Below are 11,042 nucleotides of genomic sequence, written 5' to 3'. Positions count from 1 at the left end.
AAGGTGTGCTGTGCTTTCAGCGTTGTAATGAGCATTATGGTTGGTGGTTATATGGCAACGTGGTCAACAGGTCATCCGTTAACACACACGTTGCCATGATGATCCCTTGCTGTGCTTTCTTTTTATTTTATTTTTTTCTCCCAAGAAGTTCTCTTGGTCTGCATATGTTGTATTTCTTATCACTCATGCTGACGTGCTCCATCAGAGGCGTCACTGCAGCGGCCCAGTAATCACTCGATGTAAATGGGTGTGTGTGTGTGGGTGTGTGTGTGTGTGAATGCATCAAGCATAAGTGTGACTGTGTGTGCGTGTCTCTTTTGGTGGAGACTGGTGCCAAGCAGTTTTATTACGGGTCTCTCACAAAGGGATCACTCGTGCTTTTGTTTGATTTTCCTCCTTTTTTCCCTTCTGTTTGATAAGCACTTTGAACCCTCTCATGTCTGTCAGAGGAGTGTGTAGCTGTACATAGCAATTTCCTGTAACAACAAGTGCTCCTTGTTCAGTCTGAATATTTTGTTTTGTTGGATTTACTTTAAAGAGCATTACATTGTTGTAGAATTAAAGGAAAAAATAAACTAAATAAACCTACTGTGTTGTCTGATACCTGCTCTCACTGATTAAAGCTGGCATGTGATGAAAAATCTGCAGCTGAAAACACAAAGAAGAAAACAGTCAGACACCTCAAATCATGTTTAATGCATGTACTGGTATACGTCTCTAAAAATCAAGAAAAATTTTAAGTTACTGTCTTAACATCAATTTCTACTTATTGAATGCAAATACAAGTGAATACATGACATAAAAGAACAACCAAGAGAGAGAATCAAGATTGAAAAGCGACGAGTGCAGCTCTAAGTTAGTCATGCTCACTAATGTGACGAATGGAGGTGGTCTTACTGGCTCTAAAGAAACAATACTAGAAAGTGACAACCCCTGACAATTACTAGACTTCATACCACTGCACAGAAACAGGACATCTGTACCATAATCAGCAGCAGCAGCAGCAGCGGTGGACTAACAACAAGCTGAGGCGGCGGCGGCGGCGGCGGTGGCCGGCCTGACTGCACAACGTCCGGCATCAGAGGCAGAGCTGCGTGTTTCTGTATCTTAGGTTTGCTAAAAACAACACAAGGAACACTTGGAGCTTAATAATTGTTTTACAAAGTATGGCCGGACGACGACTGTCAATAAAGCAATCATATGCAATTATATATCAAAGGCTGTTTAGTCATGAGGACCATACATTTGATCCAAAGAAAGAAGACTGGCTGTGTAACAAGAACTCCTGTTCAAATCCAATCTCATGTGCAAAGTGTTGCCTCCTCTGACCTCTTTCTCATCACGATTTCTATGAGTAATTAAATGTTGGTTTGATTCTCCGATCAGAGGAGAAAACCTAACGTGATATTTCAGCTTCTAATGAAAAGTTAATACTGTGTTTCCTAACCAACGACATCATTAATCTTTCCTGCAACATCTTTAGAAACTCATTTTTAAAAAAAATAGACATGGCTTTACCAGCCGACTATTCCCTTTATCTATAAAAAGTTGGACAGCAATATTTACAATTTTGAGTATATCTTATAAAGTAGATTCTCTTGACCTGTAGAGCAGCGAGGGTCCCCTGCCACCAAATCTACTGTGGGATCTGTCCCATCAACACACAAGTCAGATTAGAGAGGATTGTCGCAGGAGACGTCTCCCAGTGCAGGTTTACGTGTTGTTGAATGAGGAACTGAGACTGCACTATGTACAGGCAATGGGGCTGACAGTCGGTCAGCCTGAGTGATGTGTGTGTGTTGTGTGCTTGCACTCAGAGTTAATCCCAAAGTTTCTCTTCCGCGTGGAACAGCGGGAACCGGATTCACACCGATGACTGATCCCACACCTGCCAGACAAGAATGGGAACTAAGGGTCACATTCACAGGTTCGGCAAGTGACACTTTCTAACAATGACATCAATATGTGTGAATATCTTAATTGTGCAGAGGGCTGTAGTTGGAACAGACTGTGCGTGTTCATATTCACTTTCTGTGCTATTATATTCATAGTCACAGCTTTTTAGAATTGAATCCGAATGCTATTTTGCCATCTCTCAACTGTTTGTTTGTTTCATTAATCCATTAGGATGAACTGGCATGCAGTTAAAATGCTAGTACAGTTTGGTGATAGTCTATATTTGTGGTATTTGCAAAAAATCCCACGAGGAGGCCAAAACCAACAAGTTAGTCAATACTTTCCAACTTTTCAATCCTGTTTGTGGCTAGTCCATTGGTTCCCACTGCGGAAATAAATCTTTAATAAATAGTTTCATTTTTTAAAAGGGCTATATAATATCCTAAAAAATCCTTTTTTTTTAACCTAAGGGCTATTTTCAGGGGAGGTCAAGTACACATTTCAAGTATTTCTGGCATGTGGGAATGAGTCAATGTGCGTGTGGAGCTCACGGACAGTCTAGTATAATGGTATACTGCAGAGGAACAGGGTAAACTGCCTGAAGTGTTACTGACACAGATACTTTTTCATAGGATACATTAATTGTTAGTTTTTTTAATTGTAATCCCACACATTAGAAATATATTTCTCTCTACACACTGGACACACACTGACATACACCTTCGGGGAGGAGAGTGGGTTAAGATCCTCGATGTTTACTTGCACCCTGACAATAAGATAGCGTCTCGACCAGCGAGTACAAACTGAGAGCCCAGAGGTTTGTTCTGAGAGTGATGATCCCACATCTGCAGAACAGAGCTGCTTCTCACAGCTGGAAAAGGAGCAGGTTTGTATTAACGGGTGATGCAACATGAGCAATAGGGACATGGTTTATAATCTAATGGAAGATGCTCATTAAACATTAGAATATCTTTACTACCAGGGGTAAGGTTTGCTTCTGCTGCTTTTAAATCATTCTCCTATTTTCTCGTTTGTTTTATGCTGTGTATATTTTGGCTGGAAGCAGAATTTTTCATTTATATATTGTTTTCTCCATGATGTTTTATTGCTATTTTTGCTGCTTGCACATCTTTTTTTCCTTTTATTTCTTATGTCCTTGCTTTGCTCTTTGTTCCCACTTACAAGAGTGACAACAAGAAGAAAAAAAACCTTACTGTCAGACAAAAGTTTGGGTTTTATCTCTTCAAGACTGAAACAATCTTTGTCACGGGCCAAAAAGGTTGGCAGCCAGTGGTCTAAACTACAAATATAATGTTGGATATGTAACAAGACCTTGGTTTTTGTTTGCTTTCTTTTTGTCTGCTATCAACTGTTCAATTAAGGTCAAATGCAATGAAAAAATGGCAGAAAGAGGAGCACAGCCTAGATTGATATCTATCCTAACCAGGACACTGTACCTTGTTAACGGGGGCGAGCTGTGTTCGGACAGACCCGGCATGGAGTCGGGTGCTGTCCCCGAATCTCCCAGGAGATCTCTCCCTGCGACTGTCGAGCACCCTGCCGGGAGACTTCTCCCTGTCCAGTGGACGGGCAGGAGACTTATCCCGTCTGAACTCAGTGCGGCCTTCCCGGTAACGATGAGGGGTGCTGGGCTCCCGATGCAGGCCGTCGTGGCTGCCGGGGCCCGAGGACAAACGCTTGGAGATGTGCTCTGTATAGGTGGGTGGCCCTCGCTTACTGGGACTACTGTAGAAAACACAGCAGACAGCAGGCACAGAAGATTTGATAGTTTTCCAGCAGATGGCACCGTTTGCCAGTAAAAATAATATCTGATCCTTGTGGTGTTTTCTACTGGTGTTCAGGTGTTTTTCATCCACCCGCCCACTCTAATATGAAGTCTGTATTTTTTCTCTTTGTTGCTGTGTGGGTTTTTTTTTTTTGCACAAACTAAAAGAAAGGAGCTGACCCTCTGCTGGAGCCGGTTCTCTGCAGCTCTCCAGACTCCCTGATCAGACTTCCCTTACAGCAGATGACCCGCAGTTTGTTCTGGTACGAGGAGGCCAGGTAAATGGCCCCGGAGGAGATGGCAGGGCCCAGGTAGCGCGGGTTGGGGATGTCCAGGTGGGCCAGCACTGTGGGACTGGAAGAACAGACGATGCTGTTAGAAATGTAGGTAACAACCAAAACCAAAGCTCTTTCACATTTTGGTCCAAGGTGGCCGGTCGGTCTCACCCCAAAGACGCATGCCCCTGAACCTCGATGACGTCAAGTGAGTTGAAGTAGGTGACAAACAGATATGGCTCTCTGTAGGCTGCGCCAGAGAAGAGTGGAAAATTACACACATATCAACGTTTGATGCCGGTTGCTGTACTGATGCAGCCTAAAGCAGGAGTGACAGAGTGTATTTACCGAAGGACAGAGGCAGGCGGCTCCACTTAATGTCCTCAGTGCGGCTTCGGCGTCCATACGTGTCCACAAACACTCCGAACTCTGCCACATGAAGAAAACCTTATGATGCACTCCTCTCTTCATTGTGTCTTAACTTAAGACGATGAGTGACAATGAATCTAAATATGTTTAGACTCATCCTGGGTCGGCCATCTTTACAAAGTACAATTCTATATAGTTATAGCTAACAATCAAAGATATGGAGATATGGAGGTTAGAGAGGGAAACAACTAGTTAACACTATCCTCCCTGTTCATACTGCCTCACAGTGATGGTTCTCTTATATCTTCTCCACTGCCACACTGAGAGCACTTAAACCTCTGCTGTAAAACAAAGTGTGAGCAGTCGCTGATTCACACACACACACACACACACACACACCGTGAAAACACAGCAGGTACTCCTCCTTCTGCATGCTGCTGGCCACCTGCATGATTGCGATGGGGAAACTGTGGGACGAGGCTGCAAACACTGCTGAGGCCAGGGACACGTCGTTCTTGTCCAGGAACTCTACAGTGACGGATGAGGAAAGCTGCTTCAAACACTGTTTGTCTTTATTTACCATGAGTGCCAGAACCCTGTTACGGTTAGCACAGTTATCCAGAAAACATAATCCTGCTTAAGGAGACAGCGATCAGACCTCAATCACACACAGGAAAGGAAGATTCTAGATTCTTATGTTGGCTGAACAACATAACAGATTTTCTCAAGTTTAGATTTAACACAGAAACTGATATTTGTTATGGTTTTTTTTAAGTCCAAAGAAAATGTTGTGCGTGCGTCCTCACCCTCGAGCACAAACTGCTTCATCTCTATCTCATAGAACTTGTTGGAGCCGATGATGATGCTGTAGCTGGTCAGGTGGATGCAGCTACACGGCTCCAGAGTTTCAATCTCCTGTGAGATGAAGGACGAAGACAACACTTTACCCCACAGCGCATTTGACACAAGAAACCTTGTGATGGCAAAAGGCCTTAACTTTTTGTACTCTAACTATTTATTTAGCAAAAACACAAATAAAGCAATGTGGATTTTTTTAATCCATCAAATGATCCGTTTAAAGGACCTTAATGAATCTCTTTGGGTTATGCTCAGCATTCACTGAAATAATCAATGTAAATGTTTGTCATTTCAGTTTCTAATTTACACGACTCAGATATGAGGATATGAAGGTTTTGCCAGTATTTTCTGTTTTCTGTTTCAGAGTGTGTTCAGACGTAGTTTACTGCTCACCTTACGAATGCAGTATTTGTTGAGATTGTCGTTGTAGCGCAGAATGATTATCTTGTTGGGCATGGCAGCACATATACACGGCCCATTGTCTATCTGTAAAGAGAGAGTCCGTTTGTACGGTCACATTTTAGCAACCAACGAGTAAGAAAGTACTTTAAAGCCGGGAAGCAGACACTTTTCATCTCGTTTCACGGAGGAGAAGAAGACGTACTCTTCCTGCAGCAAACAGGTGACAACCCTTCACTGTCTCAAAGATGTAGGGGGCCAGTTCAGACTGGCTGGGCAGGTGGGACTGAGCCAGACTCTGCTTCACTCTCTTAACCTCCACCAGACACAGCGCCCTCTCATCCCCTGGAAAATACACACACACACACGCATTCCACAGCGTCTGATGTTATGAACGACACTAAAACTAAAAGTCTGAGCTGAAAACGCTCAGTTATCATCTGATGACATTCAAGCTGGACCTCTCACCAACAATCATGAGCAGTTTCTCTTGCTCTTTGATGACATGGATCTGAAAGACTGATCCCAGGCCAGGGATGTGTGTCAGAGAGTTCTTGATAACATTCAGGGCGTACAGACCTTCTTCAGAGCCCACCAGAACTATCTGCAGCACAGCAGGAAAACACAATCATTACCATTACTGTAATTATTCTGGTGAACACGGAGACATTTCAAACAGGAGCAGCATGTGGGAAACCTTGGCGGTGAAGCCTCTCTGCTCCACTTCCCTTCAGAAATTAAGATCATTCTACTTTTGAACTGTAAATATTCAAAATGCAAAATGTCTAAAACTTCAGCAAAAATACGTTTGTGCACAGACGTCAGCGCCACAACTCTACACTGGTACCTGATCTGTGAGGGGGAGGGTGCAGTTAATATCCAGCCTATCGTCTCCCTCCAGCTTTAGGAGAGAGTTTCCCAGCAGCTTCTGTGAGAGCAGAGAGAGGGGGGAGGGGTTAGCGGGGTCAGGACCTCAGCGGGACCTCAGGGGAGGCAGCAGAGGAGCAGAACACGGGCCGGACGGCTACGGGACTGTGTGCAGGTCAACACGGTCAGAGGTGGGACAAAGTCACGAGTCCGCCTATAGTTTGAAGTTTCATGTGCAGCTACTCACGAGTCCAGTCACAAGCAGAAAGTGAGACGTTGCACTGTTAACCCTTTAAAGCTGAGCCTCTACAGCAGAAGTACACTTTGCATACATTTTTCTCAGTTTTCTCTGTTTTTAGTAATATATAACATAAATTAATATAAATATAAACTACAGAAATCATGAGTACTTTTTGTTCACTTCAGTCTGGAAACACCCCCTTTAGGCAGAAACTGCCCAGCCCCCAATGACCAACCATTACTATGTTTAAATGTTCTTGTTATTATCAATAGTATTATCCACATCACGCTTGAGCTACTTCTGTCACGACTATATTTTCATTGGAAACATCTGAGACGTGTCCAATGTTTCACACTGATTTTTCACAAATATTTGGGGGCAATTGGGGGAATTCAACTACATCATTCTGTTCGGTAAACAGTATGGTGTATGTAACACAGTTACATTTACAACGTCCATTTACAAGAGTCCTGCAGCCTGGAGGATTATTTTGGGGCGTAACATGTTTCTGTTAGAGATGATCAGTCAGGCTGATTTAGTGTCAGAACAACTGACTTTTTTTTATTAAGATATCACAACTCAAAATGTGCTCTACCAAACAGCTAAGAACCATATTAACCACCATTAAAGGGTTAATATTTGAATCTGAAATCTACAAACTGTTTATACATACAGTATATTAGAGGAAATGATGTAAATTAACGGCAGCAGTGGAAGTCACATATAAACCCTTCAAGTTATATCAACAATAATAATGTAATCATTTACCATTAGTTTCTATTTGATAACTTCAACAAATGATCTTCATAGAGTTGTTTTGTGAACATGTATTCCAAATTTAAGAGCATGCGGTACCTCACTCTTGACTGGCTACCCTGAATTAACAATAGCAATAGCCTAGCCCAGGCCACGGTCAACTGTAGAAGCTCCAAACTGTGAATTTCGATCGAGTTTACGTTGCCTAGTTTGTGACTTGTGTCTCACAGATGAGTCGGGCTCACATGACTTGAGTCCCAGTCTCTATAGAGTGTGCAGAGGGGCAGCAGGGTAAAAACACACAAGTACATGAGTAGGTAAGAAGAGACTGTTAAGACTGTTTGATCCTTTGTCCTCTGGACAGGACCACTGAAGAGGATCAACCCAAAGATGATCAAACATCTTGGTGAAAAGTTGTGTACTCTGTGGTTATAAAACAGGACACCAAAAGGCAGGAAAAAAAAACATTCAAACTGTTACATCAACTCCCAGAGTTACAGGACATGACCGTGTAGCAGAGGATAGTGAGAGTGAGGAGTGGTCACAGCAGGTGAGGTGAGAGCAGGGGGGGGTGGGGGGGGGATGACCAGACAACACAATGACAGACACATGCACTACTGCGTGCCTTGTGAAGGATGTGTGTCAGTAAGTGATATGTCTACATCTGTGTAACGTTTTACCTGGACCAGAGGAGACAGAACCATTTGTCTTTTGGACACAGCAGCCTATGTGTGCAATGAAACCCAATGGAATTGGCAGAATAGAGCAAATCAACAAAACATGCCCGTATACCGGACATACAATGTCCACGTGATGAAAAAGCAACAAACAGCAGTGTGAAAGACAAAGAGAGAGAGGAGGGAAAGAGAAAAAGAGAGAAGAAGGGGACAATTAACGACACATATAAGTGAACCGGGGGTTATCCATTAAAACTCTAAACCTAAAACCTACGTTTTCACATTTTGTTTTTAGTTTAACAGCGACTTTATGACCAAAACCATAGACAAGGCAGTTATCTGTGACTGTGGTCGTAACGCTTTATGATTTGAGTGAGAGGACATCAAGGACACCGAGAGCCAATGGCCCCAGTCGCCCCTCGCCTGCTTCAGAATACTCACTGCGTCAGCCTCGGCCTTCTCCCGTGAGGCTCGTCCTGCGGCCACCACAGATTCCATGACAGCCACCCAGCGCTGTTTGTCTGGGAAACTGGGAGCCATGAAATAGATGGACTGTCCGGGCCAGCAGGGGGTGTGACACCGGGACTCCAGCTTCAGGACGTAAGGAACATCTGACACACACAGAACACAAGTAAGCTATTTCATTTCAATGGTGCAACCCCTATCCTTGTAAATGACCTCTGTGGGTCCAAAGAACCTTTTTTATAAGTTATTTTTTAGTATAAAACATGACAATAGTCACAGATGAAGGGAAAGAAATAGGACAAAAAGCATGTAAGTGAATGTTAAGAAGGTGACTCTAACATTCAGATAACAGCACACTTGGTATATATTACCTGACTTGGCGGTGTTGGGGAGTTCGGATGCCCCTACTGCTCCATGAACAACCACCTCTCCATCTGGCAAACAAAGCTCAAACTCCTCCAGTGGCTTCACTGAGTCTGCATAACACACACAGAGACAGCTTGCCTGTCACTAGAGGCTGTATCTGTCAGGTGAAGAACTGATCTACTCTGGTATGTTGCTCTGTTACACAGGTAAAAGAAAGTAACCTTCTCTGGGCTCTATCTCATAGATGGACACCTTAGTCCCATCCAGGACTACATATTTTCTCTCCCACCCCTGGCCTCGTTTCCCGTTCCTGTAAAGACAAATAATAGTTTCATTACTACAAAGCACAGGAAACGGTTTTCACAGGAAACTCCATAAATGCCTTTGTTTGAACTAGACTAAACTAAACTTGAGTACCAGAACAGAGTCAACACAGGTCCTCTCAGGCACTCTAACAACAGCCTGGCTGATCAGTGGGAGGAGATGACACAGCCTCACGGCAAGGGAGCACGAGAGAGAAACCTTTTAGCTGAAACAATGAGACCATTGTGTGTGTCAGTGAGTCACTAGCTCACCTGGGCTGTTTCATCCAGCCCTCCAGGTGCATGTGTCCACTGGTCTCTTTGAGCTGCTGGCCCAGGGAGCTGCCTTTGTCACGACAAAGGCCCTCGGACAGATGCAGGGAGCAGTCGCTGGACATGCCACAGGTGGCCGGGAGGCAGGGCGAGCATTTTGGGTGGCACAAAGCGTGACACTCTGAGGAGAAAAAACCCATTGTGAAAGAGAGAGCAATGCTACGCTTTAGTTTTTAGCTCCTCTCTACACTCCTTTTCAGCATCACACCACTAAAGGTAAGTTGGGCATCTTAGACTACGAGGAGGAGTATAAATGAAATATGTAAATATTCCAATTAATATTAAAGGATAACTCTACCAACACTTTTGGAACCAGTCAAGTAAATTGCCGCTGGCATCCAAGAACAGGCAGCAAATGGTCTGTAATGACTTCAAACCTTTGGGGCAATTGCACATGATCAGGGTACAGGACAGTGGACACACCTTCTCATTCAATGGTTCTTCTTTATCTTTATTGTTTTTTACTTTGTATATTAATCAAAATATGAGGGACACAGTGTGGATTATGCAGTAAACAAGTATTAAAACCAGAATATGGTTTATATTTTAGATTCTTCGAAGCAGCCATCTTGTGCTTTGATGACAGCTTTGCTCACTCTTGGCATCCTCTCAGTCAGCCTCATGAGGTCGTCACCTGGAACTGTCCTGTTTAAAAACTAATGCTGGTCCCACTAAACGCAAACCAGATGTGATGGCATGTCGCTGCAGAATGCCGTGGTAGCCATGCTGGTTAAATAAGCTTTGAATTTTGAATAAATCAGCAACAGTGTCACCAGCAAAGCCTCATGACAGCCAGTTTCATCCTAGTGTTTGATGCTTTTCATGACTGCCCTTGAGGATACATTCAAAGTTCTTGAAATTTCCCCGACTGACTGATCTTCACGTCTTCAAGTAATGCATGAATTAACTCTTGACAAGGCACTCGTCGAGTGAAGAACATTCCAGTTGACTACCTCATGAAGCTGATTGAGAGAAGGATTTGGAGAATGCCAAGAGTGTGCAAAGCTGTACTGTATGTCCACTGAAAGCTCTTACTTTTGCCACTGACAGGCTCAGATTGTTGCTGTGGTGTCAGACCTGTAAGATCCTTTGTGTTTCACCAGAAACAGCTGCTGCATCGCGCTGTTCGCATGGAAGTTGCTGGTCTACCACTTTCAATCCGTTAGTTTGTTTGTGTTATTATGTGACTTTGGTGTTAGTTGTGATCTGACAGCCAGTGGCAGACCAGCAACTACCATGTAAAATTGCCGTTTTTGTCAGCGGAGCCCGGTGGGAAGTGATATAACGGCTATTTTTGGTTAAAGAAAAGGGATCTTAAAGGTCTATCTCCATCTCTGTAGGGATCCTTTCTATAATGTTGTCAGACTCTTTGAATAACAATATGAGCCTGTCAGTGGTAAAAGCGAGCAGTTTTAGTGCTGCAAATGCCGAAGGATTACATTGCCATTGTAG

The 11,042-nt window shown here is 43.5% G+C and overlaps 1 protein-coding gene across 1 annotated transcript in view; it reads right to left on the bottom strand.

Moving 5' to 3' along the window:
• Window positions 1–716: 716 nt before the first annotated feature.
• The window catches only part of LOC139203944 (citron Rho-interacting kinase), a 39,449-nt gene continuing 29,123 nt past the window's right edge, over window positions 717–11,042 (bottom strand). Inside the window, exons 25-41 of the mRNA XM_070833863.1 lie at window positions 9,531–9,711; window positions 9,177–9,265; window positions 8,961–9,065; window positions 8,566–8,735; window positions 8,128–8,172; window positions 6,431–6,511; window positions 6,052–6,187; window positions 5,789–5,928; window positions 5,578–5,670; window positions 5,133–5,241; window positions 4,726–4,854; window positions 4,306–4,386; window positions 4,129–4,207; window positions 3,863–4,036; window positions 3,354–3,642; window positions 1,604–1,888; window positions 717–1,116 (exon numbers count right to left, since the gene is read on the bottom strand). Of these exons, the coding sequence (XP_070689964.1) occupies window positions 1,865–1,888; window positions 3,354–3,642; window positions 3,863–4,036; window positions 4,129–4,207; window positions 4,306–4,386; window positions 4,726–4,854; window positions 5,133–5,241; window positions 5,578–5,670; window positions 5,789–5,928; window positions 6,052–6,187; window positions 6,431–6,511; window positions 8,128–8,172; window positions 8,566–8,735; window positions 8,961–9,065; window positions 9,177–9,265; window positions 9,531–9,711 (1,925 nt within the window). The 3' untranslated portion in view covers window positions 717–1,116; window positions 1,604–1,864. The remainder of the gene's footprint in view (window positions 1,117–1,603; window positions 1,889–3,353; window positions 3,643–3,862; window positions 4,037–4,128; window positions 4,208–4,305; window positions 4,387–4,725; window positions 4,855–5,132; window positions 5,242–5,577; window positions 5,671–5,788; window positions 5,929–6,051; window positions 6,188–6,430; window positions 6,512–8,127; window positions 8,173–8,565; window positions 8,736–8,960; window positions 9,066–9,176; window positions 9,266–9,530; window positions 9,712–11,042) is intronic.

Source organism: Pempheris klunzingeri, chromosome 7 (assembly GCF_042242105.1).
Source record: "Pempheris klunzingeri isolate RE-2024b chromosome 7, fPemKlu1.hap1, whole genome shotgun sequence".
Taxonomy (NCBI): Eukaryota; Metazoa; Chordata; class Actinopteri; order Acropomatiformes; family Pempheridae; genus Pempheris; species Pempheris klunzingeri.
The sequence above is the reverse complement of the archived record's forward strand: the minus strand, read 5'-3'. Positions and strand labels throughout refer to the sequence as shown.